Here is a 24948-nt window from a genome sequence, read left to right as displayed (position 1 = left end):
AAGGGAAGGGTTAACCCCTGCCGGGCTGAGGCGGGCCGTGCCTGGCCGGTGCATGCTTTTGCCTCTTCCAGCAGAGGGGCCGCTGAGTCACCGGGGCCCCGCTTGGTGAATGGCTGCGCTCAAGAGGGGCTGGGCGGCCCTTCCGCTCCGGGCTCCGCCAGCGGCTCGCAGCGCGTCCCGCTCCGCAGTGCAGCCCGGCCGGCCGGCGGGAGGGCTCGGGGGCAGCTCAGCATGGCCGTGACCCTCAACAGCCGCTTCCAAGGTAAGCGCGCCCCGAGCCCGGCACCTGCTGCGCCTCCGGGCCCCCCGCCCCACCCCACTAATGCCCCTCTCTTCCCGGCGCAGGAGGCAAAGCCTACGGGCAGCAGAGAGCGCAGCAGGAGGGGCGGCTGGAGGAGATCAACAAGGTAGGGGGCGAGCCGGCGTGGGGCGGGGGCTGGAGAAGCGGCGTCTCCTCCCGGAGCTGGGTGCGCGGGGGGCTGGTCCATCGCCCCCCGGGCTGGGGAACTGGCTTGCGAAGGGGCTTTGGGGGGAGCCTGGGGCGGCGGGGGAAGCGGGCTGCGGGAGTGTGGTCCCGGCCGCCTCTGCTCCTGCTCCCCCCGGCTGTGGCCGGGGCAGGCGGTCCCGCAGCAACACGTGGCTGGCCGGAGCCAGAAGTTTCTGCTCTTCGATTTCTGACCGACCTCGGCGGCGCCCGCGGCTGAACCTGCTTCCAGCCCAGGTCTCCCACGTGTGAGCTGGAGAAAGGGGCCACATCTTGGCTTGTGTGTGTGTGTTTCGGGGGCATAGGGGTGTCTAGGTGTTTGCACCACCCCTATCACACTCCCTGCCAGGCAGGGCCCAGCTCGCCGCAGCTGACCTCTGGGGAAACTGAGGCACGGACCAATGAGGTGACTTGCCAAAGTTGGGGTGGAAAAGCCTGAACTCCAGTTCAGGGCTCTACCCACTGGGACATTCTCCCCCACCTCAGTTACTCCTCTCGCTAGTAAAATCTGCTGAAGAGCCTCCGTCTAAAGCAATTCTAATGTGCCTCTCTCCAGCCCCGAGCTCATCCAATGAGCCGTGCTAGGTGGGGGCCGGCGTGGTAGGGGTAAGGACGGATGCTTTTGTGTTTCTTTGCTGAAAAGTTTGAAATCCGCACAAGCCCCCTTCCCCCTCCCCCATCAGACTCTCAGCTTGACGCAGCAATCAGACATGCACAGTCGGTTAAGGCGCCTTATGCCAGCCGGGGTGACCACAGTTGACGACGTTGCACCAGGCGTCGGGGAGTGAAGTTCCCAGATCTGTCTCGGTCTTGCTCTTCCCTCTCACCCTCCCACTCCAACCTTTCCAAGGGTGTCACTAAAGCCCTCCAGCTCCTAAGCAAGACTCCTGCCTGTGCCCAGTGGAGAGAGCTGTCTGCAGCCCCAGCCTGGGTGTCTCCCAGTATACATGGCTTGGCTTGTGCCCTGATTTGTCTCACTTGTGGAGCAGATTGAAATGGTTAGGAGCTGGTTAAAGCTGAATCCTTGAGCTCAAAGCCCAAAAGCGGGGAGAAGTCGGTGTGAACTAAGGGTCTGTCTAGAGAGCTGGGAGGGGAAGATGAAGGCGTTTGCAGGGAAAGGAGGTGGGGGGGGAGAATCCATGTGCAGGGGGCTGGATGGAGATCAGAGTTGAGTGTTGGCTGCCAGGAGGGGTCTATGAAGGGGCAGTGTTTGAGGTGGGGTGTGTGGAAAGACTGGAGTCTCTGTGGGGCCAGGCCCTAGTTAATCTTAATTCCAACTGGGTTCTTCATGTAACTGTCTCCTGTCTGGTGTCTGGCTTGCTTCCCCCAGCCCCAAATGGGAATAGACCTGCTGACCTACTGTCATGGCTCTAGGGACCCAGTCCTGCCCCAGCAAGTAGAGCCCCAATCCCCACGCCCAAGCTTGCTCTGGGACCCTGGTATTAGAGGGCCATCGTAGTGACTGAGCTGCCTAGCTGCCCTTCCGAGTGCTTCCGTTCCATTTCCCAGCTCACGTAGGGGATCTTCAGAGACCACGGAAACTCCCAGACTGGTGAAGGAGGGTGGCTCCCAAGCCTGCCATAGAGCAGGATGGGGAGGTGTCCATCCGAAGTGCAGAGGGCCCCACAAAACAGAGCTGCCCCTTTGAGCCTCTCAGAGCCCTGGGGTGTGTTCTGCAGGCTGGGCAAAGTTCATGCATCATGGGACCAACTGGCAGGATGGTGGGGAATGCCCGGCCAGGCCTGTCCTTACTCTTGGCTTGGTGGATTAAATCCTGGTCCCTTCCCAGCAGCTCCCCACTCCTGTCCTAGTTGCATAGCTCAGGTCTGAGGTTATGTTTGAATAATCCAACCAGACTGAACAGGACCCTAGCAGAGGGGCCCCTGCAGGCAAAGCAAGTGTAAACACCCCTCTTCCTCACAGACCTCAGTGCCGCTGTGACTTCAACAGGGGCTGCAGCAAAGCCTGAGGTATGTAGTAATGCTTCCCCGGCAGGTCACACCCATAAACAACAGCGATGCTGGCCCTCGGCAGGGAGTGTGGCTGGCGTGAGAAGAGGGCGGGGGTGTGGCTGCAAGGAAGGAATGGAGCTGGCTTGAACCTGGGGTGGAGATTGGTCTGGTGGGAGGCGGGAATGGGTGGCTGGGGCAGGACAGCCACTAGCCGTGAGTCTAGCGTTGTGCCCCCTTGTGCCCTGTGGTCCCTGAGCAGGGGGTGCTGAGGCAGAGGAATGCCTTCAGGAGGCTGATCTCAGAGAGCTGAGAGATCAGACGCGTCTTGCAGAGATGCATTCAGTGGGAGGGATGGGGTGGAGGTGCCTTTTTCTCTCCTTCAATGGGTTCCCTGCACCCTCATCTGGCCTGATCTCACCTGTGCTGGGCACATGGCTGGTGCCAGGTAGGCATGTGGCTGGGGCCAAGCAGGCACTTTATGAGTTAGGCCCCATTGTGCTCTGCCCTGAACTTAGGCCCGTTACCTCTGCAGTGCCCCTGCATTCTACCAGCTCCAGAGAGCGGCATGCCCCCAGCCCAGGGGTCACGTGCTGCTCACCACTGCCCGGGGGAGGCAGCCAGAATGAAGGCTGAGATGAATGAAGCTACCTGGCGCTGAGATCTTATTGCATCTTTGCAAGTTGAACCCCTACAAAGCTGGCTGGCGTTTGGCTGGGAGCCCAAGGAGGGAGCAGAGTTCTAGTGGGCCGTGGGGTGACTGAAACTATTCCTTCCGTGGCACTGGGCATCCCAGCGTGGCACTAGGAAACGCAGGTCCCACCAGCCGGAGCAGGCAGCGTTAATGGCCCTGGGGTCCTGCTTACACCTGCACAGCCAATGGCCCTTGGAGGAGCGCTTCTGCTGCAGCAGAGCCGGTGGAGGTTAGGGCAGGAGATTGCAGCGCAGCAAAGCTGGATCTACACAGGGCCTGTCTCCCGACAGCAATCCCCTAGCTAGGGGGCTCTTCCCCTTCCTCACCGCAGCGTGAGGATTGGAATCGTGTGTGGGGGGGGTAAGGGCTGGGCTTGTGCCAGGGACCGTTGTGTGCCAGTGGATGCTTTGTGGCCAGCTGCCATAACGGTCCCTGCAGGAGCGCGCCCTGGGAAGAATAGGAGCTATTGTTCTCGGGAAGGGCTTTCAACTTTCACCCCAGCCTGTACCGAGCTGTTCCGATTTCCTCTCCCAGGCGTGCAGAGTTTCTGCCTCTTGAATGCTGACTTGGGTCTTTTCTCTGCTCTCTGTGTAGCCAGTGGGTGAGCTCGGTGCTGGAGCCGGTGGACGTCCTGCAGACCTTGGCAGGAGGCTGGAGGGAGGAACAGCAAATCAAGGATTAGAGGGTGCACAGGACCGTTAGGGTAAATGCCCTGGGTACGAGGGCTGGATGAGGTCCCTTTCCCTGGTGCAGTACAGAGGCCCCTGGGCTGGAGCGGGAAACCTTCTCCTGTCCCAGAGAGTAGGTTACAAGATGGGTCCATCTTCTGCCTCCCTCCCCCCCAACCTCTCTCCTGTCCTCTCTGCCTGTGCCATGAACAGTAAGTGCCTTACTCTCTCAGGGGAGGTGTTTCATGGAGGAAGAGGAGTTGGGATGGTAAGTGCTGGCGATAGGAGGCTGGCCGGGTTAATTCCAGGTGGCTTTGGCACTTTACCAGACTTCCTGCTGCTCCACCTGTCAGGAGGCCCATAAGGAGTGGGCTGAAGGCTAGGAAGAGAAGATGGTGTGGGGTGAAGGGGCATGTCCATGAAGTTCTCAAAGGCTGTGGGGGCGTGTAATGGATTCTGAGAACGACAAAAACCAGTGAAACTTCAGGGAGGAGGGTGACATCTGGAGCTCATCCAAGCCAGCACCTTCAATCTGAGCATCTCAAAGCACTTGAAAAGGCTGATGAACCTTCCCAACCTCCATGGGGATGGGGCAGCGTCAGCTCCATGTTACAGGTGGAGAAACTGAGACGCAGAGGGGAAGTGACTTGCCCAAGGTCACAGCAAGCCAGTGGCATAACCTGGAATAGAACTGAGGTGCCCCAATCCCAATCTCTTGCTCTCACCATGTGCCAACGTATTGCACTTGGTGGGTTTCTCGTCTGGGTATGGATGAGAGCCGCCAGGATCTCTTGGGCTGACTGAGCCCTGTAGAGTTGGGACTTACGGAGACCACAGAGGCGGGAATTGGAGACGACTTGAACAAGTGAGAGGCCTGAATAAGAAAGCACCTGGCAGAGGAGAGGTGGAGACAATGTCTGATGGGGGTGATTTAGGAGTGAGATACCAGGACAGCTTACACCTCTGGGAGATGTGGAGACTAGAGAGTTTGGGGTCAGTTCTAGCACTGCCTGATATCCAAGGGCAACTGTGAGATTTGGGGCTAAGAAGGCTGAGGAGAGAGCTACATTCTGCTGCTCTCTAACCTCCCCCATCCATAGGGTAATCACAGCTGGAAGTGCAAAGGGCCAGGAGACTGACACTGTTCCTATACCAACACTGTCCTTTCAAGGGAAGGGGCCCTGAATTCATTGACCTGCGGGGGAGGGATTACTACAGGCTCAATAGCCCCACTTGCATCTTGGGGCAGGAGCAAAACTGTCCATATTTTTACCGCATAGGGGGATGGTCCAAGCCTAGGCCCTGTGCAGGGGATGTGGTCTTGCCCTTTGAGCTGTGGCAGTTTCGGCCCATTGCACTGAGTGGGAACGTTCTTATGACTTGTGCCACCCTCATTCTGCGGCAGGAGTCTCCTTGTAGGGAGCTCTGGGTGTCAGAAATGCAACAAGCTTTGATTTCCCTAGGATTTCCTTGGAGAGCTACTTGTTAATGCCCTTGCTGGCTTCTCCCTCCCCACTGTAACACCTTTCTTGGGCCTGAGTGGTAGGGTGTGCTGACCTGAGTGGTAGGGATGCATGTTCTGGGCACACAACTGCTGCATGAAACAGCCTGCAAATACTGAGGGATTAATGGGCTGGGACAGCTGTGGGCAGTAAACTGCTCTTCTTGACCAGCCTCTGTACTTCCTCTCTTCACTGAGAGTGAGGTGGGGGGAGTTGTTTTTTGCTTTTTTAAAAATCTGATTAGCTGTGCAACTGCAGAAATTCGAACCTCTCCAGAACCTCCCAACTGTAACATAGCTGGCATACCAGGCTGTGCGGATGGCATGGCGGGGTCACCCTCAAGAGCCAGCTGGGACCGTATATGGAAAAGGAGAAACTTTCTCAGACTTTCTGAGGGGACTTTCCAGCCTGCAAAATCCCCAGGGCTGCAAACAAGCTCATTTAAGCAGGATAGAGATCTGTTAGGAGCATGTATCCTGACTCCCTAGTAGGCTTGGGAAGAACAGTCAGGGATACCACCTGGGAAGCTAACAGCTGGTCCCCTCTGGACTCGGCTCTCCCTGGCTGTCAGAAGCTGAAATGCTGCTCTTAGCACTCTCCTGACTCCTGTGTGGATAAGGATCTCTGGCAGGAAGCCACTCCCCACTGCTGCCTCCTGACTGCCAAAGGACATTGAAGACACTCCTTTCCAACGCGTTTCTCTCTGTCTTAAGGGACTGGTTTGGGGACTTTGATCTGCAGGTGCCTGGTCTAATCAGTACAGATCAGCAGCAATGCAAACTTTACCCTTATCCAATAGCTTTGGCCAATGGGAAAGGAATGGTCTCTATCAGTTTTCCAGGAACAAGGTGCTCGCATTACAAAAATGCCCCAGTTGAGGTCCCCGCTTCAAGGGGCAGTCTCAGCAGAGCCTAAGAATTCAATGGCCCCCTTGGAGACAGGCCCGATAATGGGCGCTCTACAAACACTATAAACGCTGTAGGTAGATTGGCCTGTCCCTCATGGGGGGTATGTCTTCACTGCAGTTGGAGGTGTGATTGCAGCATGCGTAGGTTTGATTTCACTTAGGTACCAATAGTGGTGAAGCCACGGCAGCATGGACTTCCGCAAGAGCTAGCCACCCAAGTACGCACCCAGGGTCCTGGGCAGGCTTGTGCAGTGCATGCTGCGGTGGCTTTACTGCTCTTGGTTCCTGAACTAGCTAGCTCAGGTACTTCTCCATGTGCTGCAATCATACCTCCATACCCTGAAAGGTCCAGGTGTGTTAGTGGGGCGGAGCTGAGGAGGTCTGTGCTCTTGCTACCCCAGTTGTATTGCAGATAGAGAGGACTTGTGCATCCGAGTCCATAGGCCTAAAGAAGATGACCTCTAGCCAAGAGTAACTCCATCTAATCTGTGCACTCATGTGTCTCATTTGTGCAGTTCTGCTTAGTAATAAGGATGCTAGACAGGCAACTATGCCCCTAAAAGCTGGAGCCCCGGCAGAGGGATCTGGGAGCAACCTTAACCGCTAGAGCAGAGCCCGAGTCACCAGCCCCTGGGGGTGGAATTCCTCTGTGATATTGTTAATGCCTGTTGTTCTTATCGCAGTGGCAACAAACAGGAATTGTATACAGTGAGGGTGGAATGTTTCCATTTGAAATGTCTTTCTTGTTGCTTTGCACATTCCAGACCAGGCCCCGTGAGGGTTGCTGGGCTGTGACTCTCGTCCCCGGCCGATGGATGAAATGCATTCTGCCCCCCCCCCCCCCCCTCCCAGTGACTTCTTGTACCAAGAGAACTGGCTGTTGACATCAAGATAGCTGAATAACTGCTGGGTCAGTGCCACCTGCTCTTGTATGTCACATGACTGGAGCATCTGGGCACCTGCCCTGGCAAATTGTAGCTGGTAGCAGGAGTTGGTGTCCTCCCATCCTAAATGCCTCTTCTTTCTCACCACCCCTCCATTCTGGGAGAAAAGTATACCCACTGCTCTGCTCAGCATGATCCAGCAGGTAAGTCGTGGGACTGGGAGTCAGGCCCTGGTTCTGTACTGGCTTTTCCACTCCCTCCTCTTGTGATGTTAGACGGGTCACTTCTACAGAGATTGTTTATACCCATAATAACCCTCCCTCCTTCCCAACACAGGTTCACTCTGCAGCCTGTGAGTCTGCCACCATGTCCCATGAGCTCTACCTAGGGTGGGCCAGATGGTGCATGCAGATAGTGTGCTGCTGGAGCTCTGAGATACGAACCCAAGGCCATGACCACCTGTGTCTATCGCAGCTCCCCTGAGAGCTACCTATCTCTACGTATAGAATGCTAATCCTGATGACCTGGCTGAATTCCACCTTGAGTAATGGCCTTCTGCCACCCAAAACTCCCCTTGCACTTTCAGCTGGGTTCCAGGGCTGAACATCGTGTTGAACTGGAGAGTGATAGTCTTAGCTGGATCGTTTTTTCTATTTAAGTATGGCTCAAAGGAAGCCAGACTGGCTTATGTGGGGGAGGGGAAGGATCTGGGTGCGTTGTTTAGACCAGCTGTTTAAATTCTCGAATTGCTGTGCTGTAGTGGTAACAGATGCTAATGCCACACTAGGTTGCATCAGGCAGTGTATGTTACACAAGCCTAAGGATTCTGTGCTGTTGCCACCTTTAGAGCAGTGTTCAGATCTGGTCACAGTAAAGAAAGGTCAGGCTCAGTTGCAGAGAGCACGGTTGGGAGCAGGGGTGGGGGTAAATGGAACAGGCATGAGGAGAACCTGATGAGAATGGGGCTAACTAGTGGTGAGAGAGTGAGCCAGCGGTAACATGACTGAACTATTTAGTGAGGGGCTTTTACAAAGCAGAGCTGTCTGAGGTTGCTTGAGAGACCAGAGCTAAGGGACGTCATTCTGTTCTGTGCTGGTTCTTACACTGTGCTCATCACCATACAATTTGAGCCCCTTCGAGAGGTATATTAAGCAATAGCTAATTAATTAGCAAGAGTTGAGAGGGGGACCCTATTAGAGATGGGGCTATTTAGCAGAATGCAGATTTGGGTCCAGACTTCACCACTCTGTACCTCAGTTTCCCAGTCGTTGGGTGGGGATAACGATACTGACCTGCTTGGAGAGGCACTGATGAAAAGTGCTGTGTGAGAGCTAGTGTGCTGATCCAGGCCCATCTCTGTGCTATAAGTAAGAATGCCAGGAGGTGTTTGTACAGAGCGGGGATGGGATGGGCTCTGAGAGGGAGGAGGCCATTATGGTAGGATTTTTTTTTTTTTTTTTTTTTTTAATGACTGCAATTGAATCATGTGGATGGGCTCTTGGTCGGTTTTGTGCTGGGGGGGAGCCAGCAGTACATTTGGGGGTTTCCCCAGTTTGATCCAGGGGCCTCTTGGTGCCAATTGGCAGAGGGCACAGGAATGCATAGAGTTTTACAAGTCTCTGCTGGGTTGGATATGTGCATAATAATTCACTAAAGGGTGGCATGTGTAGTCTCTATTGAAAGCCAGCTGCCATCTGGTCACCTTAATCACAGTGAAAAGTGTGTACGGGTGATATTGAAGGAACTAGGTTTCTATGCTGAGAATTATGTCCTTAAGGCAGGTGACCAGGAGGGGACAAACTTCTAACATTCGTACGGGGGGTAACGTGTCTGGTCACCTGTGTGTTGTATGTCTTATAATGGAGGCTGGTTTGCATCCTGAGCCAAATGCTAATCAAGACGTTGCAGAAATCTTCAAGAGAGGAAATTTGCAGGAAGAAATAAACAGCAGGAGGGGGCCCTGCTTACGAGTAAACCCAATGGATTGTTGGGTTATAATGGGCCACAGAGGTAGGTCTACCCTGGATCTTTCCTTGGGAGGGGGGCAAGCTGATAGCATGAGTTGTCTCACGAGTGGAAGATCACAGCCAAACCTGGCTGTAAAATGCGGAGAGGATTTGGGCTGAGATTTGCTCTAGAAGATGTGACAGTAACTAGTGCAGTAAATCTAGGTTGTCGAATGTATGTTCTGATTTTTGTTTTATATGTAACTTTCCATTTCCAGTATTTCTACTTGCTATCCCTTGAACCTTTATACTTTGTTAAATAGACTTTTACTGGATTTCACTATAAACCTAGCTAAGAGCTGTGTGTTAAGCAGAGCAATGATCAGAGGTGTAATGGAAGCTGGGGTGCACTGTTTCTTTGGAAGCAGTGAATCTACGAATACTGGGACTGTCCAGTGGATCAGGGACTGACCGCTCTGGGAGTCGCTCAGGGGTTGGAATGTGCCTATTGCTAACCTGTCGAGAGACAGCGGGGCCGGCAGAGGCCTAGAGGGCAGTGCTTGTGTTGCTTGTGGCCGGTGCAGCTGTGGAGCTGACCTCCGGCAGGTGGTAGCAAGGTGCCTCTCAGCCCTGGGTATCCCTAGGAAGCGTCACATCCCGCCCCTCCCCCCATCCATGCTGGCCACTGCTTTGGGTGTGGCTGACTAGTTTGTTTTCTCTCTTCTGAAACAGGTGTCAAATGTACTTAAAGCCTTAAAATCTCCAGACTAGAGATGGCTGAGTCAGCACCTGATGGTCCCAGAGCTGTAGACTGAGCCTTGCTGAGCCACCTCGGGGGTCTGGGTGCCTGGTTCCTATTTTGTTAGCAATAAAGGATATGTCAGGCAGGGTTGTAGGAGAGAACATGCAAGTTTCCATTCATATTAGTGATGACTGGGCATCCCAATACCTTAAGGCCAGGGGCTGCTTCTGTCACACTCATTCATGGCTACGCAGTCTGTGTCTGCAACGCATGCATGGAGTGTGCAGCAGCCTCCGCCCACTGCCCCTCAATCCCTTGGAGGGTCCTTGCCCCATACAAGCAAAAAATAAACAGCAGCTGTGAATGATTGCTGCAGAGAAGAATGCTGAACACGGACCAAGTGACTACATTCCTGGACGTTGGGTGGACGTGGGAGCCTGGAAATGAAGAGGAAGACCATGCAGTTTGCAGCTGCAGGGAGTATATTGCCAGCAGAGGTTCGCTGGAGGGGCACAGTGGTGGGGCTTGCTGTCCAGATCCTGCTCTGTGCTGGAGCTCCAGGCTCTTCACCTTGCAGTGCTAAGGCACTTTAATAATAAAGCCGTGAGATGATGACAGTGGAGACTGGAGACATCTGCAAGTGGGTGAGCCACTTCTCCAGCACTCAGGGGAACCTGTTTCCTGCCTCAGCGCATCAGAGACAGTAGCTGTGTCTCGCTTTGGATGTAAAAGGTCCTCTTAACTCAGTATCCAATGTGCACCACATCCTCTTCAGTGAATCCAGGAGCTTTAAAGCGCTGAGAGAACTGTGCTGGCTCTAAAGAACCAAAAGCCATTGGTGTGTATGCATAGACCTCAGGAGAGGGAGGTGAGGGGGTTGGAGTCTCTCATCTGCTACCCCAGACTCTCTATGGCTATATCAGGAACACTGTTAGTGTCCACCTATGGACAGAACTGAAGGGAATCCCCCGGCATTGCCACTAGAACAGCTCTGGAGTTGCTGGTGCAATGAAGGTGTTGTCATTAAGAAATCTCCAGGCACTGTGATTCCCTCTTGGTTCTCTAGGATCACCATCCAGCCCAACCCCTTCTCCTAGTTCAGCCCATATGGGGTGGGGGGAGGAATTGACCCATTTTAGATCTCTCCTGGCACTGATACTGCTCAGCTTTGTAAACAGCATCGGTTTTTGACTTTTGGCAGTTAATTCCCCTCTTGGGTGTATATATAGTCAGACACACGCCCCATCTTAGACTTTCCTTGGGAGGTTTGAGGAGCTTTGCCTTGTGTTTTTAACCTTTGGTACTTTTTTGCCCCTATTAGGAATTTCTCTGTGACCCCAAGTTCAGCGATGAAGAAGATCTAGAGGAGAAGCTCGCGGTGTTCAAAGGTGAGACTCAGCTGCCGCTCTCTGTCCCCTTTCACTTGTACTCTGTGTGCCAAGGGTAGCCTTTCCCAGGAGCTGGGACCAGCCAGACTGTAGAACTAGCTGCCAGAAGAGATAAGAGTGACTAAACAGATCAGTTTCCTCACGTTTCAGACTAAGCACTAACCTTCACTGTGACTTCGTTTTCCCACCATGAGTCTATATACACACACACACACACACACACACAACTGTGGCAAAACAGTTACTCCTCTAAGGGCAGCTCTGCGCTCAAACGTGTTCCTGTTTTCCAGCAGCTGCCCGGTTAGCAATGGCTGCGGCATTGCTTGAAAATAAGTACAGAATCTTCCAGGGCAGGCAAGGTCTTACTTTCTCCTTCCTTTCTCATCCTGTATTTCAATAGATCCTAGGTGGTACTGAGCTAATACAGTGACTGTAGCCATATAAGCACCTAGATTGATTAGACAAGTAAGTAGAAGCCTCTGCTACAAAGTTGGGCTCCAAACTTCCGCAAAATTGGGGGAGTCTTGGGATCCCTGTTTGGGCCACTTGTCCCTATGGTCTTTCCTAACACAATATAGATCGCCATCCAGCCCAACCCATTCTCTCCCAAACCCCTTCTCCTAGTCCAGTCCATGTTGATGGAGTTCAGAGATGTGCCCCTATCTTCATTTTCCACCTACAACTCTTGTGTTTCTAGATCTGGAATATTGGCTGCTCTGGGGTTTTGGTTCAGGCCTAAAATGGTGGGTTTTTCCCTTTTTGTTTGTTTTTTTTTGACAGGGGGAGAGGGCAGCACAAAGCATGGCTCTGCATGTGGGGCTGTCTGGGTGCGGGGTTTGGGCCCATTATGGGTGGGGAAAGTTTCAAGCTGAGCTGTCTTGGCTGCCTGTGTTTCTCAACAGGCAGTTGGGGGATGTCTGTGTTGCAGCTGGGAGGGGGATTCCCAGCGTGGGTAGACAGACTCATTCTAGCTCCATTCGAGCTAGCACACCAAAAATAGCGGCATGTCTGGTGGCTCAGGCTAGCCACCAGGCTCCAAGACCGCCTGATCCCCTGGATCTGAGCTCCGGTGGCTAACCTGAGCTGCAGCCCATGCCGAGCAGAGCTAGTCCAAGTCTGGCTCCCCGCACTGGGAATCGCACCTTCCAGCTGCAGTGTAGACAAACCCTTAAATACCCTGCCCCTCCTCCTGGGGAGCCCTGGGAAAACATGCCCTCTGTGCCATGCGCCCCTTGGTTGTCTGTCCTCTAGCAGGGCTCCTCAGCAAATAAGGGCCCATCAATAGGGGCCCCGGGGCAGCTGCCTAACCTGCTTCCATTCCAGGCATTGGCTGCTTTTGGCTTTGATGTCAGTCCTAGAGGGTGCTGGCTGGTGCCTTTCCCAGCGGAGAGTGAGGGAACTGAATGTCTCCTATTTCCCCATGTTCTCCCTCCCCGCCACCTGCCTCTCCTCCCATTTTTGCTGAAACCCTGAATTATTTTCCCTCTGAATTGGGCTTTCTTCAAACATTGTGACTGTGGGTTGCAGCCACAGAACTCCCTGTAACAGGAGCCCTCGGCATCTCCTCCCCCCGCCTCGTGCATTTGTCTCCATGGCCTGTTCTGTGGGAGTCCCGCTCCCTGCCGCCAACACCTCCTCCAGCTTCTCCCAACAATCGGCCCATTGTGCGTCCCCCCTCGCCCAGCTGAGCCAGAGAGTCTCAGGAGCCCCTGTGCAGAATCGGTGTTTGTGTGAATGCGCTGGGGTTAGCAGGGCAGGATTTCACCCCATTGAATCCCGGCAGCATGGGATGAAAGGGAAACCTGAACGTGTAGGCTCAGGCTTGGAGTGCCGTGGTATAAAGCCTCCTCTGTTCTCTGCGCTGCCTGTCAAACTTCCTCAGAGGAATAGAGAAAACAACACACACTGCACACAGCAGACACGCAGTGGGGGACACGTTTCAGATTCATATGCTGGGATGGCTGACCCCAGTGCTTGGGCCTGGCCAAGTAACTCAGAGCCACAAAGGAGGGCGCTCTGAGTAGAGAATTAAACCTGCCTCCCATCCCAAGAGCTGCTGTCCTACTCCCTTGCTACTCTCTGTACCTCGGGCCCACATGCCAGTCACAAGCTATTCCCCCTACAAGCCCATTGGCTGCAGCCCAGGATGAAAGGTGGCTTGTTGATGAGGCATTTGTCAAGGTGGAAATTCTCTCCTGTAGTCGGTCCTCTGCTGCTGAGCCGGAGAGGCAGTTCTAGCATCATGCCCTGACCTAGACTTGGTTAGGCCTCTCACCCTGAGCTGAGTCACAGGGCAACGTAAACAGAGGCAGCTATTTACCTGTTGCTGGTAGAACAAGGACATGGCACCATGAGCAATTAAACTGCAATTTGCCTGTAGAACAGGGAAATACTGTGATTGAGCTGGGACTTCCCTGTGCTGCTATAAATGACCTTGCTTAATGTTACAAAAATAAGATGGAGAAGAGAGGGAATGTCTTAATATAGTGCCCACCACAATGTTATCAGGGTATTGCTTAGAGCGAAGGGGCAGAGGAATGTAGCTTTGTCATCTAGGAGCGTCGTACTCAGCCTGTTACTGTAAAGGACAAGAATACTCTGAAATAACGAGGAGTTCGGGTGGCACCTTAAAAACTAACAGATTTATTTGGGCATAAGCTTTCGTGGGTAAAAAACCCACTGCTTCAGATGCATGGAGTGAAAATTTCAGATGCAGGCATAACTATACTGACACATGAAGAGAAGGGAGTTACCTTACAAGTCTTTTGTGGATACAGACTAACACGGCTACCCCTCTAATACTCTGAAATGATGCTGATTAATAATGAGCAGTATCTAGCATCCGGCCGGGGGCTTTGCTGGCATGAGGACGCAATAACACAGCCTCTTCCCACCAGGAATAACGCACCGCGTAATGGGAATGCTCATGGAACTAACTACGTGGTAGCAACACAAATGGTATTGGACATAGGCTGTTTTTCATAATAGAAAGTTATTGTAACGAATCCGTAGCCCTCTTAGTCTTCAATTATTCCCATGCTGCACACTGTAGCAACTTGGAATTTCAAGTTGCCAGCAGCAACGGAACCTTCTGACCCAAAACAGATTCCTACCACTTGAGCTCAAGGAGAATCTCCTTTTAGAGGTTAGCAGTATAAGGCCATAGACATACAGATGAGTTCTGATTCTAGCTGCTAGAGGACAATGGTGCATATACACAATAGCCAGCTCATTATAACAAGTGCCAAAAAGGCGTTTTCAGAAAAGTAAATACCCAGCTTTCTGTGCAGTAAGCCATCCCAAGTTGTACACTGTCTTGACTCTCTGGATGCTTTCAGTGTGTTAAAGGACACAATTTCTCCCCTCCCTGGCTTTCCAACCATCCCTGCCTATTGTGCCTTCATGTTTAAATCCAGATTGAAGGCTGTCATTCAACCACCCAGTGACTAATTGGCTGACAGCTTGGGGCTGAATCAAAGAATTTGTGGCCCAATACATCTACCCTGCACTGATCTTTCAGCAAACAGGATTATTTACCACATCAAACCAGTCATCCCTCTATCCTAGAAACCAGATCAGCCAAGTAAAATACAGTAAGGCTGTCTGTCACATGAGGAGATACAGGCCTGCTGCACTACCCAGTGTGGAAAATACACAGTTCATCCTAGCATGCAATCACTAATGCGTGGTACGTGTTGCCCAGATGCATGGCATGCACGGAGCTCCAATTAGCATTAACGAGCCCTATGCATTCACCCAAGGGTGACCCTGTCACAGTTCTGAATGGGGGGCTCTGGCACTAATTGGCACCTCTGAACTGGCGTTTGGCCTAATTGGTTCTTAGTCCATCAAAAAGGCTTTTGTATCTTCAAAGCCCCTTTATGTGACCTGAGGTTCAGGTTCAATTGCAAAACCCCTTGCCCAGCTCTCGCTCATGTTGTATATGATGTCTCACGTGGATCGGCAAATTCTGAAAGACGTGTCTCTGCTGGTAATAGATGTGATGCCTCAAAGTTTAAAAAAAAATATATACTCTTTGAAAACCTATTCAGTCCACATTGTGTAATGGTTGCTAATGGCTGGTCTCTCTCTGGTGATGGTGCCCCCTCTAAGTGGTGGGGCTAAAAATTTCTTGAAGAGCATTATCCAGTAAGAGACACTGTGCCTCGAAGAGGTGATGAATTCATGACATGGGCAGGCCTGCCTGCCCCTCTCGTCTCCCTCTGAATCCCATGGACAGGTTACCCCACCCAGTGGAACAGTGCCCCTTCCAAGTTACCGTTCATCAAGAAATCAGACCTAAGCAATTGGGGAAAACCCATCCCTTTACCTGTGCAATGCTGTATTGATCTAAATCCCTCCTTCATACCACCATGTCCTCATCCGTATCTCGCTACCTTGATCTGCCACAGCTCTGTACCATGTCTCTTTCTTTGGCTTCCCTGTAGGAAAGGAACCGCAACTGGAGACGTTACTGAGCTTTAGAGCCCAGGCAGGCACTAAACCCAAGAGCTTGGGCATTTGTGTCCCTGTGTGACCACCCCATGGTGGTATTAGGCACATCACTCTTTGTATTCCAGTAGCACTTGGAGGCCCCCCAGCTGAGATCAAGCCTCCATTGTGCTAGGTGCTGTACATACACAGTCAGACACATTGCCTGACCTGAAGACTTTACTGTCTGACTAGACAGAGGGCTCTCAGGTGGGAGGGGAGACACAGGGACAGAGAAAAATAACTTTCCTAAGGTCCCATAACAGATCATTGCAGAACCAGGACTAGAAGTCAGGTCTCCTGACTCCCAGCTCAGTGCTGTATCCACTAGGCCTCACCATCTTGCTTCCTTCCCTACTCACACGGAATAGTACAACTGTCGGGCATTTTGGGGTGTGGTGTGTTTTTTTGCCTTCCTCTGAAAGGCTTCATTGTTGCCAGCTTCTGAGGAGTCACATGGTGCCAGGCTAGCTGGGCGAATGAGCCATTCCAATATAACCACCCTGTGTGCTTCATTGCATCCTCTTGGTGATCTAGCCCCTGCGCCCAGCCATGGAGTAGTGCCACTCAGTGCTGTCCTCTACCTCAGCTGGGATATGGAAGGAGCTGCCCTGGGATCCTGCTGAAGCTGCTCTGATTTGCTAACTCCCTTCTGTGTGTCTCTTCCAGAGAAATACATGGAGTTTGACCTGAATAACCATGGCGAGATTGGTGAGTGACCCCTTGAGGAACACATCTTGTTGCTGGGCCAGAAGGAGAGTGATCTGTTGGGGCAGACACTGGGACTGCAAAGCATAAAACCAGGGCTGCTACTTCTCTCTCAAACTCTATCTCCAGGTGCTGATAAAGAGTCCAAGGGCTGCTCCCCCCCAGATTTCTAGCCTGGTCCTATGGAACCTTTACTCTGTCACTTGGCTTCTGAGAGACTGACGCTGTCCTCACATGTCCAGGTCTTTCTCTTTCTCTGGGTCTCTCCTTGCCTGCTTCAAGCATTAGACATCTCTCTGCTCTTAGTCCCAAGCTCCCCTCTTTCTCCTGGATCTCTGCTCAGCCCTCTTGCTTCTCTTTCTGTTCTGGGCTCTTCTTTCCTCGTGGTTCTCTCTCAGTAAGTATCAGGAAGAGCCAGGGATTCCTAGACAGGGTTTTGTGCTTGGATGAGCCTGCAGCATCAAGGCTTTGCTTGGTTTGAGGTTGAAACCAGGCAAAGCCCCTAGGTTTCCACCCAAAACCAAAGCTCGCTTGTCCTTGCTCACCTCCAGATTTTCTTTAGTGGGAGAAGGGGCTGTCCCCCAGACCTGTAAAATGAGGTCTAGGCTTTGGAGGTGGCCCAGTTTTCTGTTTGCACCTGCTGAGATCTCCCAGCTTAGGGTTTTTTAAGGAAGGCTTTTCTCACATCTGGTATTGGTGCTATCTTGCTCTTTCCCAAGGACAGGACCTGGTAGCTGAAAAGAGATGAGGCCAAGCCACAGTGTCCAGATCCAGACTTCTGCAATGTTCAGGATTTGGGTCCTGGGTTTTGCCTTGGGGCCCCTCCCTGCTTCTAACTTCCCCAAAGCACAGTGTATTCACTGTGTCTGTCTCGTGAGTTCCCTGCCAGCCACAGCTGATCCAGTGTCCCTGGTGGGCGGGGAGGGAGAAGGAGACCTGGCTCCTAACCCTGGTGCTGGTTAGGAGGAGGAAAGGAGCCTGCAGCTCATTGTTCAAGTGAGAACAATCTGAAGGAAATTGCCTCAGACTCTGCCTGAGGGTGGGGTTTTAGCACCACTTCCAAGGGGCCTGTTTGGGTCTGGCTTGGTTTCTTTAATATTGGTGCTTCTCTCTCTCTCCCTCCCCCTCTTCCCTCCCCCTGGCTTTTCTCCTACACTTCAGGAGAGTTGGAATCCAGAGACCCTCATCTCTACTCACAATAGGGTAGGGATGGGGAAACAGGCACAGATGCCATGATTAGCCCGGATCTCACACAGAGTCAGTGGCAGGGTTAGGATTGGAAGTGAGGGGTTTGATCCCATGCTGTGCTTCAAAGGGCTGCACCTCAAAAGTCAAAACCCAGGGGGAGGGGCTGTAAAGGTGGCATTATACCACCTTAGCCCTGCGCTGCTCCTGGTCCACTGGCCCCGGCATAAGTCGGAGCAGCCCTTAGCTGTCTAACTTGCAGCTTCCTCCCACCTTGGCACAACCTCTATGCTCAGGTTTATGATGGGGGCCGGCTTATGTTTTACCTCAGGATAATCCCTAGCCAGTTATGGTCCCTGTACGCTTCCAGAGCAATGTTGTGGGGCCAGGGCAGAAGAGAGACAGAGAGAGAGAGAGTGGTAGATTCTAACAGGAGGCTGAATTCACTAGTATTTGAGGCACACAGGTATAATAGTATGGATGCCACCAATACTTGTTTGCTAACTAAATGAACTTAGACATCACCCAAAGGAAAAATATCTGTAATTCTTGGTTTCTATGGTACCTTTCTCCTGCTGATGGTCGGCCCTGACTTTTGCGAGAGCAGCATGGGGCTGCAAGGGATCTCTCCTGCATATTTTTTATTTTATACCTTGGAAACGTGAGGTAAAGTGGCCATGATCAGCTTAGGTTTTGCTGGAGGGCTTGTTTTGGAGCTCGAAGTTGCCCATTGAGCACGCTCAGCTTGTAATTGAATGGGTGAGGAGGACTGAGTCATTAATGTAAATGCCCTGTATCCCAAAGGCTTATTAGTCACGTTCAGTACTGCACTGTCTCCCGCTGCCGCCATTCCCGGCATTGGCGCTCTGGCTCTTCCTCTTGCAGATCTGATGTCTGTCAAAAGGATGATGGAGAAACTGGGGGCTCCGAAGACGCACTTAGAGCTCAAGAAGATGATCTCTGAAGTGACTGGAGGGGTTAGCGAAACCATCTCTTACCAGGACTTCGTCAACGTGATGCTTGGCAAGCGCTCCGCCGTCCTTAAATTGTGAGTGTCGGAGGGGCCGGGGGGCAGACGAAGGATGCGATGCTGGGATCTGAGCTCCATGCTTTGGGGGTTCGGGGGCCAGGTGCAGCAGGAGGCAGGGGCTGTTCTGCATGCCCCCGAGGGGCAAAGGTTGAGCAAGAACCCATGTGTCCTAGACAGGCTGGGAAGCCTGGATGGAGAAAGGATGAAGAACATCTCTGGAAGGCAATGAGCAGAGGGGCATCTCAAGGATGAAAGGAGCCGGGAGTCACTGGGGGGGAGTCGGAGTCCAGCCAGGGTGAGGGCTGAGCCTGAGGGGGGGATTATGTTGTGGTGGCTCCAGGCCCTGTTTGCTTTCAATCTACCTTCCAAAGCTAGACAATGTAGCCAGGTCCTGGGGTAGGGCTGTCCTAGGGCTGTCACCACCTCATGCTGCCAGGAATGCACTACAGAGGTGCCTGGCGTATCGGGAAGAGGCTTCCTCCTGCATTGACATGGCAGGGTTAAAGCAGCTCCCAAGCACACAGGGCGCAGTACTTTGGAGTACTCAGCCATTTGCATGGTTGAGCATGTGGCCCATCTCACAGCCCACCTAGGTGGGGCGCCACACAGTCACAATACATCTGTCATGGGGTGTCACTGCTGCTCGAGTATACGTACGCCAGCTAGCTTGATCTAGCTAGCTCGGGTGCTGATAGAAACGAAGCCACGGCACCACGCGCCTCAGCACGGGTTACCCAAGCCTGGGTCATTACTCCCGGGGCTAGCCCCGTACTGTAGCCTGTGCTGCCATGATGCACTGCACCGGTAGCCAAGCTAGCTAGATTGCGTCGACGTGAGCTGCAGTCACACTCTGTGATTGCAGTACAGACATAGCCTCGTACCCAGACTGAGGGTGACTCGCTTGGTGTGTGTCCACACAGGTGCTCCCCAGGTCCTTTCATGCTCATGCCCCAGTCCAGCTGTAACCCTAGACTGTGGTGGTGGGGAAAGGCTAGCGTAGCATTAGGTCCTCTCCTCTCTCTCCCACCTGAGTTGGTCTGGGTTTGCAGGACAGTAGGTTCCCTCTTGCTTTCCTGTCTGAAAGGCGTCTGCAGTGAACTGGGAATTCAGCGACCGTGCAGAGAAGCTGGGAGGCTCCTGTCACTTGCCTCTGTACAGAATCCCCCATCCCATCTCCTCACATCCATTCCAGAGTCACCCCTGCTGGGTGCCAAGGCTTTCCTTGTTCCCTTGGCATCGGAGTGGGTGGAGGAGGCACGTTTGAAGCAATGCATGCGGGGGAGGGGAGGTACTTCTACTGTGGTATGAGCCACTGATGTAAGCTTCTCACAGCCTTTTGTGCCCTCCTGACAAAGGTGGTGAAAGCGCTGCTGTTGTAACAAATGGCTTCTGGGCACCAGCTTGGCTGCTCCTTGCAATGGGGTGGAGTCTACGGGCTCCTTCCCCACCCTCCTAAAGCTTCTCTGCCTTTCATGGCCACCAACCATGCTAGCACTGCTTTTATGCTTAACCAAGATGGATAGATGGGGTCCTCTGTGCCCCTCGTCCGTTTCTGAAGGATACCTCCAGTGCGACTGGCTCTTCAAAGTGGATGTTAAGGGAATCATTTTGTTCCCCACACCAGCAGAACTATTGCCACTAATCTGCTGTGTATTTATGGTGGTGAAAATCTTTACCACCCCTCTCCCTTGGTTAGCATGTTAGTGAAGGATGTTTCTGGGGTTTTCTCTTCCAGCGATGGATTTGGTCATGATAGATTCATAGAATATCAGGGTTGGAAGGGACCTCAGGAGGTCATCTAGTCCAACCCCCTGCTCAAAGCAGGACCAATCCCCAGGCAGATTTTTGCCCCAAATCCCTTAATGGCCCCCTCAAGGATTAAAATCACAACCCTGGGTTTAGCAGGCCAATGCTCAAACCACTGAGCTATCCCTACCACAAACGCTCATGGGTGTTCCCTTGGCAACCTTCTTCCCTGCTGAAGCCTGTTTGACACTCTCCATCCTCTGCCCCAATATGACTAGTTTTAGATAGAGACCAGTCCCTTCTCAGCAGACACCCAAACAAGCATCCCATTGTCCTCAAGCCAGGGCTGAGTTTCTGCTCCAATTGTAAATGCAAAGTTCCAGTTCCAGCAAAAGCCACCGAACCGAGGTAGCAGCTGGCAGCAGCTAAGTGGCTACGATACTTAGGGAGGAATAAAGCAGTGACAGTTAAAAAGCATTCTGGATTCTCTTTTCAATTACTGCCCCACCCAATCGGCAGTCACTCCTCCTCCTTGTCCAGCACACAGTTGCTGTGGATTGCTTGTTGCTTCTGAATGTGCACGCAGTGTAGTTTCCAGGGGGTGGCTAGTTATGCTGTCAATGCACATGTCTGTAGGCATAGTGTATTAGAAGCAGTGGTCTGCCATGTGTTCTCAATCAACTTCAAGTGGCTGCCTAAAGTGAACATACAAATCCCTTGCACTCTCAGATGGGAACCAAATGGGCGACTTTGCACAACTTTTATGGCTACTTCAAAAATGAGAGATCTTGTATTGTGTTGGCAATACTGCCCCCTACTGGCTACAGAGTAGTGGTGGCGATGGGGGAAATAGCACACCCATATTTTTGCAGTTTAGCGTGGATCAATAAAAACATAAACAAGTTACTATTCTGCACATCTATAAGGCCTAACATCTGGGGATCTCTGAGCACTTTGCTGGCATGTATTGAGCCTCACAACACTCCCGTGCAATGCAGAACATCTCTGTTCCATAGGGAAATGGATACGTGGAAGGGCGAAGAGACTGCCCAAAGTATGTCAGGGGCAGAGCTAGGAATAAAACCCAGGAATCCTGACAGCCAGTTTTGCAGTCCAAATACTGGACTTTCTAGCGTAGGAGCAAGACCTTGTTTTCCAGCAGATGTTGTTGATCCTGGTGATGGGTTAAACTTGCACCTGTTTTCTTAATTCGTGCTTCTGACTGTTTGTTTTTTCCAGAGTCATGCTGTTTGAAGGAAAAGCCAATGAAAACACCCCAAAGCCTTCTGGCCCGCCTCCAGAGAGAGATATTGCCAGTCTTCCCTGAAGGCAATAGGCTGAGAGCCAAATCTGTCAGCACTATGGTGGTCTGTAAGGAGGGTTACCTGTTTTGTTACTTTTACATTGGTCAGTCTTAGTAATAGAAGCTAATCTGCCTTAGAAGAGGAATGACAAGGGAAGCCCAGGGACCCCCCAGTCCACAGGTAGCTGTCTTTGCTGCATCTCCTAGCCAGTTTCATCTGTAGCAAAAGTGTAAACATGAAACCAAAAATGAGAAATTGCTGGTCGTTCTCTGTGGTCTCTAGCATAGATCTCTCTGCTAGAAAGGGCTGCCTCCTTTTGAACAGGTGGATCCTGAGCCACAATGAATCAAATACCGAATCTGCATTCGGCACAGAGCATCTTCCCGTCACTCCCATGGGAAATTGGTATGTTCTTAATATGGCCTTGCTGCCAGTCACCACTTACTATCTGCATTCCCTGTGGCTGCTGTTGAGTACTGCCATGCCACAGATAGTAAAGTGCCTTCTCAGCTCTACCCTACACCTCACAACTTCTGACTAGTTCCTTTCCCACTGAACCTGAACAGCAATTCTCCAGCCAAATGCAAGTAAATCTTTCACCGTTGTGGCCTGCTCTCCTAGACTAGGATGGGAAGGTGGATGAACATTTGAGGCTGGCTGGCTAGGTCCTTGCCCAGGCAGGTGAGAACAGCCCTTTGGGGACGTAGTGGGGGGATGCTAGCCATTTGGGAGAAGGGCAGGTAACTGCTGAGGCTTGGAGGCCTGGAGCCTGACACTGAAGACGGAATCTTGGACCCCCTCCACATACTCCCACATCCCGTTGAACAGTAGGTCCCAGTATCTGCTCCTCTGGTTTATCCCAGCAGTGCTGGGTCTGAGACTAATGCCCGCTGTTAAATTTCCCCAGAACACCTATGACGCTCGTCTCTGTCCCAGTTCTGTTGCCTTTTCACTAGCCAAAGTGGACCCCAGTTACAGATCGATACCTGTCCTGGCTGAGGAAAAGCTCCACTCCGCTCTCCTGTACCGCGTGGCATCCTCTATTTTCATGGAGCCTATTGCTTTGCGAATGATGCAGAACCTCCCTGTTTTACTGCTGGGATTTGACCTCCTGCCCTGTGAAGCTCATGGCAGGGTTTGAGGAGACATTGGGTGTTGGGCTGGATAGTTACATCTTACTGTTCTAGAAGTTGCTATGGTAGGTTAAGAGGAGAGGCAAGGGAGCCCTGTAAAACTCTGTTGGCTCTCCTTAGCTCCCCTTATGTGCATTGCACTCCAGTAAATACCCAGTGCTGCGTCTTCTGGAGCTTTAAGTCAATCCTCTAAGGATCACTTTTTTAAGCTAAAGAACTGACCTTACTGAACGCATGCTAATGAGTGGCTCTCCCAGTAGAACTAATTCAGACCTGGGAAAACATCCAGTTCCAGGATGTACTGGATCTGGTGCCGAACTGGGATGGCTCTTTGGGACTCTGTTTCCTTTCGTTGTTGATCAGGAGTGTGGCTGAGATTTTGCTGGAGTTAGTTACACCTTGCATGTGTCTTCCTGAACTAGGGTGCAAATCCATGAGAGTCTGGACCTGTTAAAGCCTCTGGGGGAGATCCTGGCCCTACTGAAATCAATGGGAATTTTGCCGTTGACTTTCTAACGAGGCCCAGATTTCCTACTCTGTCTTGCAGTTCTAAGGCAGGCTAAATTCTCACTGACGTCCACCAGTATTTTGCCTGCCCAAGGTGTAAGATTAAGTCCTAAGTGTACTTCTCAAGCTGTCTGCAGGAACATGTTTGCTTATATGGTAACTACTAAAGAATCCACAAGTAACTTAAAGAATTCCTGCATAGCTGTAACTTAAAGGAGCTCATACCAGCAATGAGACTAAAAATAGGCAAGAATTGCCCTCGTAATCAGTCGCTGGCCTCCAACCAGAAGACAACAAAAAACTTCCATCTGTGACTATGGTGCAAGACAGAGAGCAAGCACCCTGGAGGGTCCCTCTTTGACCAAGGGGAATAAGCCCTTGCAACTGTGATCTCCTTTTTAGAAGCTAGAGAAACTATTCTGTTAAGTCGTCTGTGGTAGAAACTGTTGATCCATTGTCTGCTTATATTTATATAGTTAAAATGTAAACTTCGTAATATATTGGGTTTGTTTTCCTTGTAATGTGAATAAGTGGCTGGCTTCTGAAGCTTGCAGCCTCCCTCTTCTCCAGTGACCAATCCGTTCACTTGCCTAGAATAAATCCTGTTTTAAGAGCTAGTTCAATTGGCTGTATCTTGCACCTAAAATGTTGGGGGTGGTGGGAGAACAAGCCCAGCTTTTTTTGCCTTTGAATTTCACAGAAAAGGCCTGTGATGTTCTGAACCTGTAGGTGAAGGAAACGGGACTCCAATCTGAGTCCCTAAACTAGTCCAGAAAGAATTGTGGATGAGTCTGTTTGTTCATATTGATGCCCTCAAAACCTCCCAGATTAGACCTTTCTCCTGCAAACATACTCCTTCCTATGTGCTTGAATTTATTCTCATGCAGAGTCAGTTGACTTCAATGGGACTACTCTGCGATTAAAATTAAGCACATGAAAGGTGCTTTTTTTATGAGAACAGGGATCTTTTGGGGGCGGGGAAAGACTCCCCTGCATACCAGAACTTAGATCTAGCAGGACTGTGCTCTGGACATTGAAGTATGCATTGCGGTGTACTCTGTATTTACAACGCTTGGAACCCAGTTGTTTGCCCCTGGGGTTTCATTGCTTATCGTGTTTCTTCCCTCCCCCTCTGGCTTTTTTTCCTTTGTCCTTGGCAGCTTTTAACTTCGTGGTGTTTTTTAAATCATGGCTTAAATAAAAACAGATATCCAATTTATTGTTTGGAATTCTAACTTGTCTTATTGCGCCTGCCAAAGGCTGCCCTTTTAAAAAAAAATGTCTTGCTATTCTTGTTTGTCTGAGAACTCAGAACTGCAATGGAGAGAGACGTTGTAGATAAGGGCAGCACAGCTCTACTTGTACAGACCGAAAATAAATCTTCTGAAACTCTGTGAAGTATCAGTGTATTTAATGTTGCTACTCCAGAGCCTTGTCTAAACTCAAGTTGTTCCTGATAAACTAAAACTTCGTTTTTAAATCAACTTAGTTAAAAGGGTGCAAATCCCTGAATAGGCACTTCAATTACATCAGTATAAGACGGGTGCAAACCATTTAAGTCAGTAACTGATCAAATGCTTCAATGTTTGAGTTAAACACTGCAAGGGAAGTTTTGTTTTTCTTATATCAAACATTCATGAAATACTTCTCAGGCTGCCTCCTGGCTGCTCGCTTGCTTCA

General features: G+C 51.5%; 1 protein-coding gene across 3 annotated transcripts; it reads left to right on the top strand.

Moving 5' to 3' along the window:
• Positions 1-107: 107 nt before the first annotated feature.
• Positions 108-24660, top strand: AIF1L (allograft inflammatory factor 1 like). Of its 3 annotated transcripts, XM_054007380.1 has the most exons (6): positions 108-262; positions 346-407; positions 11098-11164; positions 16325-16366; positions 18434-18596; positions 21564-24660. In XM_054007380.1, exons 1-6 carry the CDS (start codon positions 232-234, stop codon positions 21649-21651), a joined length of 453 nt encoding a protein of 150 aa, XP_053863355.1. In that variant the 5' UTR covers positions 108-231; the 3' UTR covers positions 21652-24660. The 3 variants fall into 3 exon arrangements, with proteins under 3 accessions (XP_053863355.1, XP_053863356.1, XP_053863357.1); XM_054007381.1 differs by lacking the exon at positions 16325-16366; XM_054007382.1 differs by lacking the exons at positions 108-262; positions 346-407 and adding an exon at positions 7160-7291.
• Positions 24661-24948: the final 288 nt, after the last annotated feature.

Source organism: Malaclemys terrapin, chromosome 17 (assembly GCF_027887155.1).
Source record: "Malaclemys terrapin pileata isolate rMalTer1 chromosome 17, rMalTer1.hap1, whole genome shotgun sequence".
Taxonomy (NCBI): Eukaryota; Metazoa; Chordata; order Testudines; family Emydidae; genus Malaclemys; species Malaclemys terrapin.
This window is presented reverse-complemented; position numbering and strand designations above follow the sequence as displayed.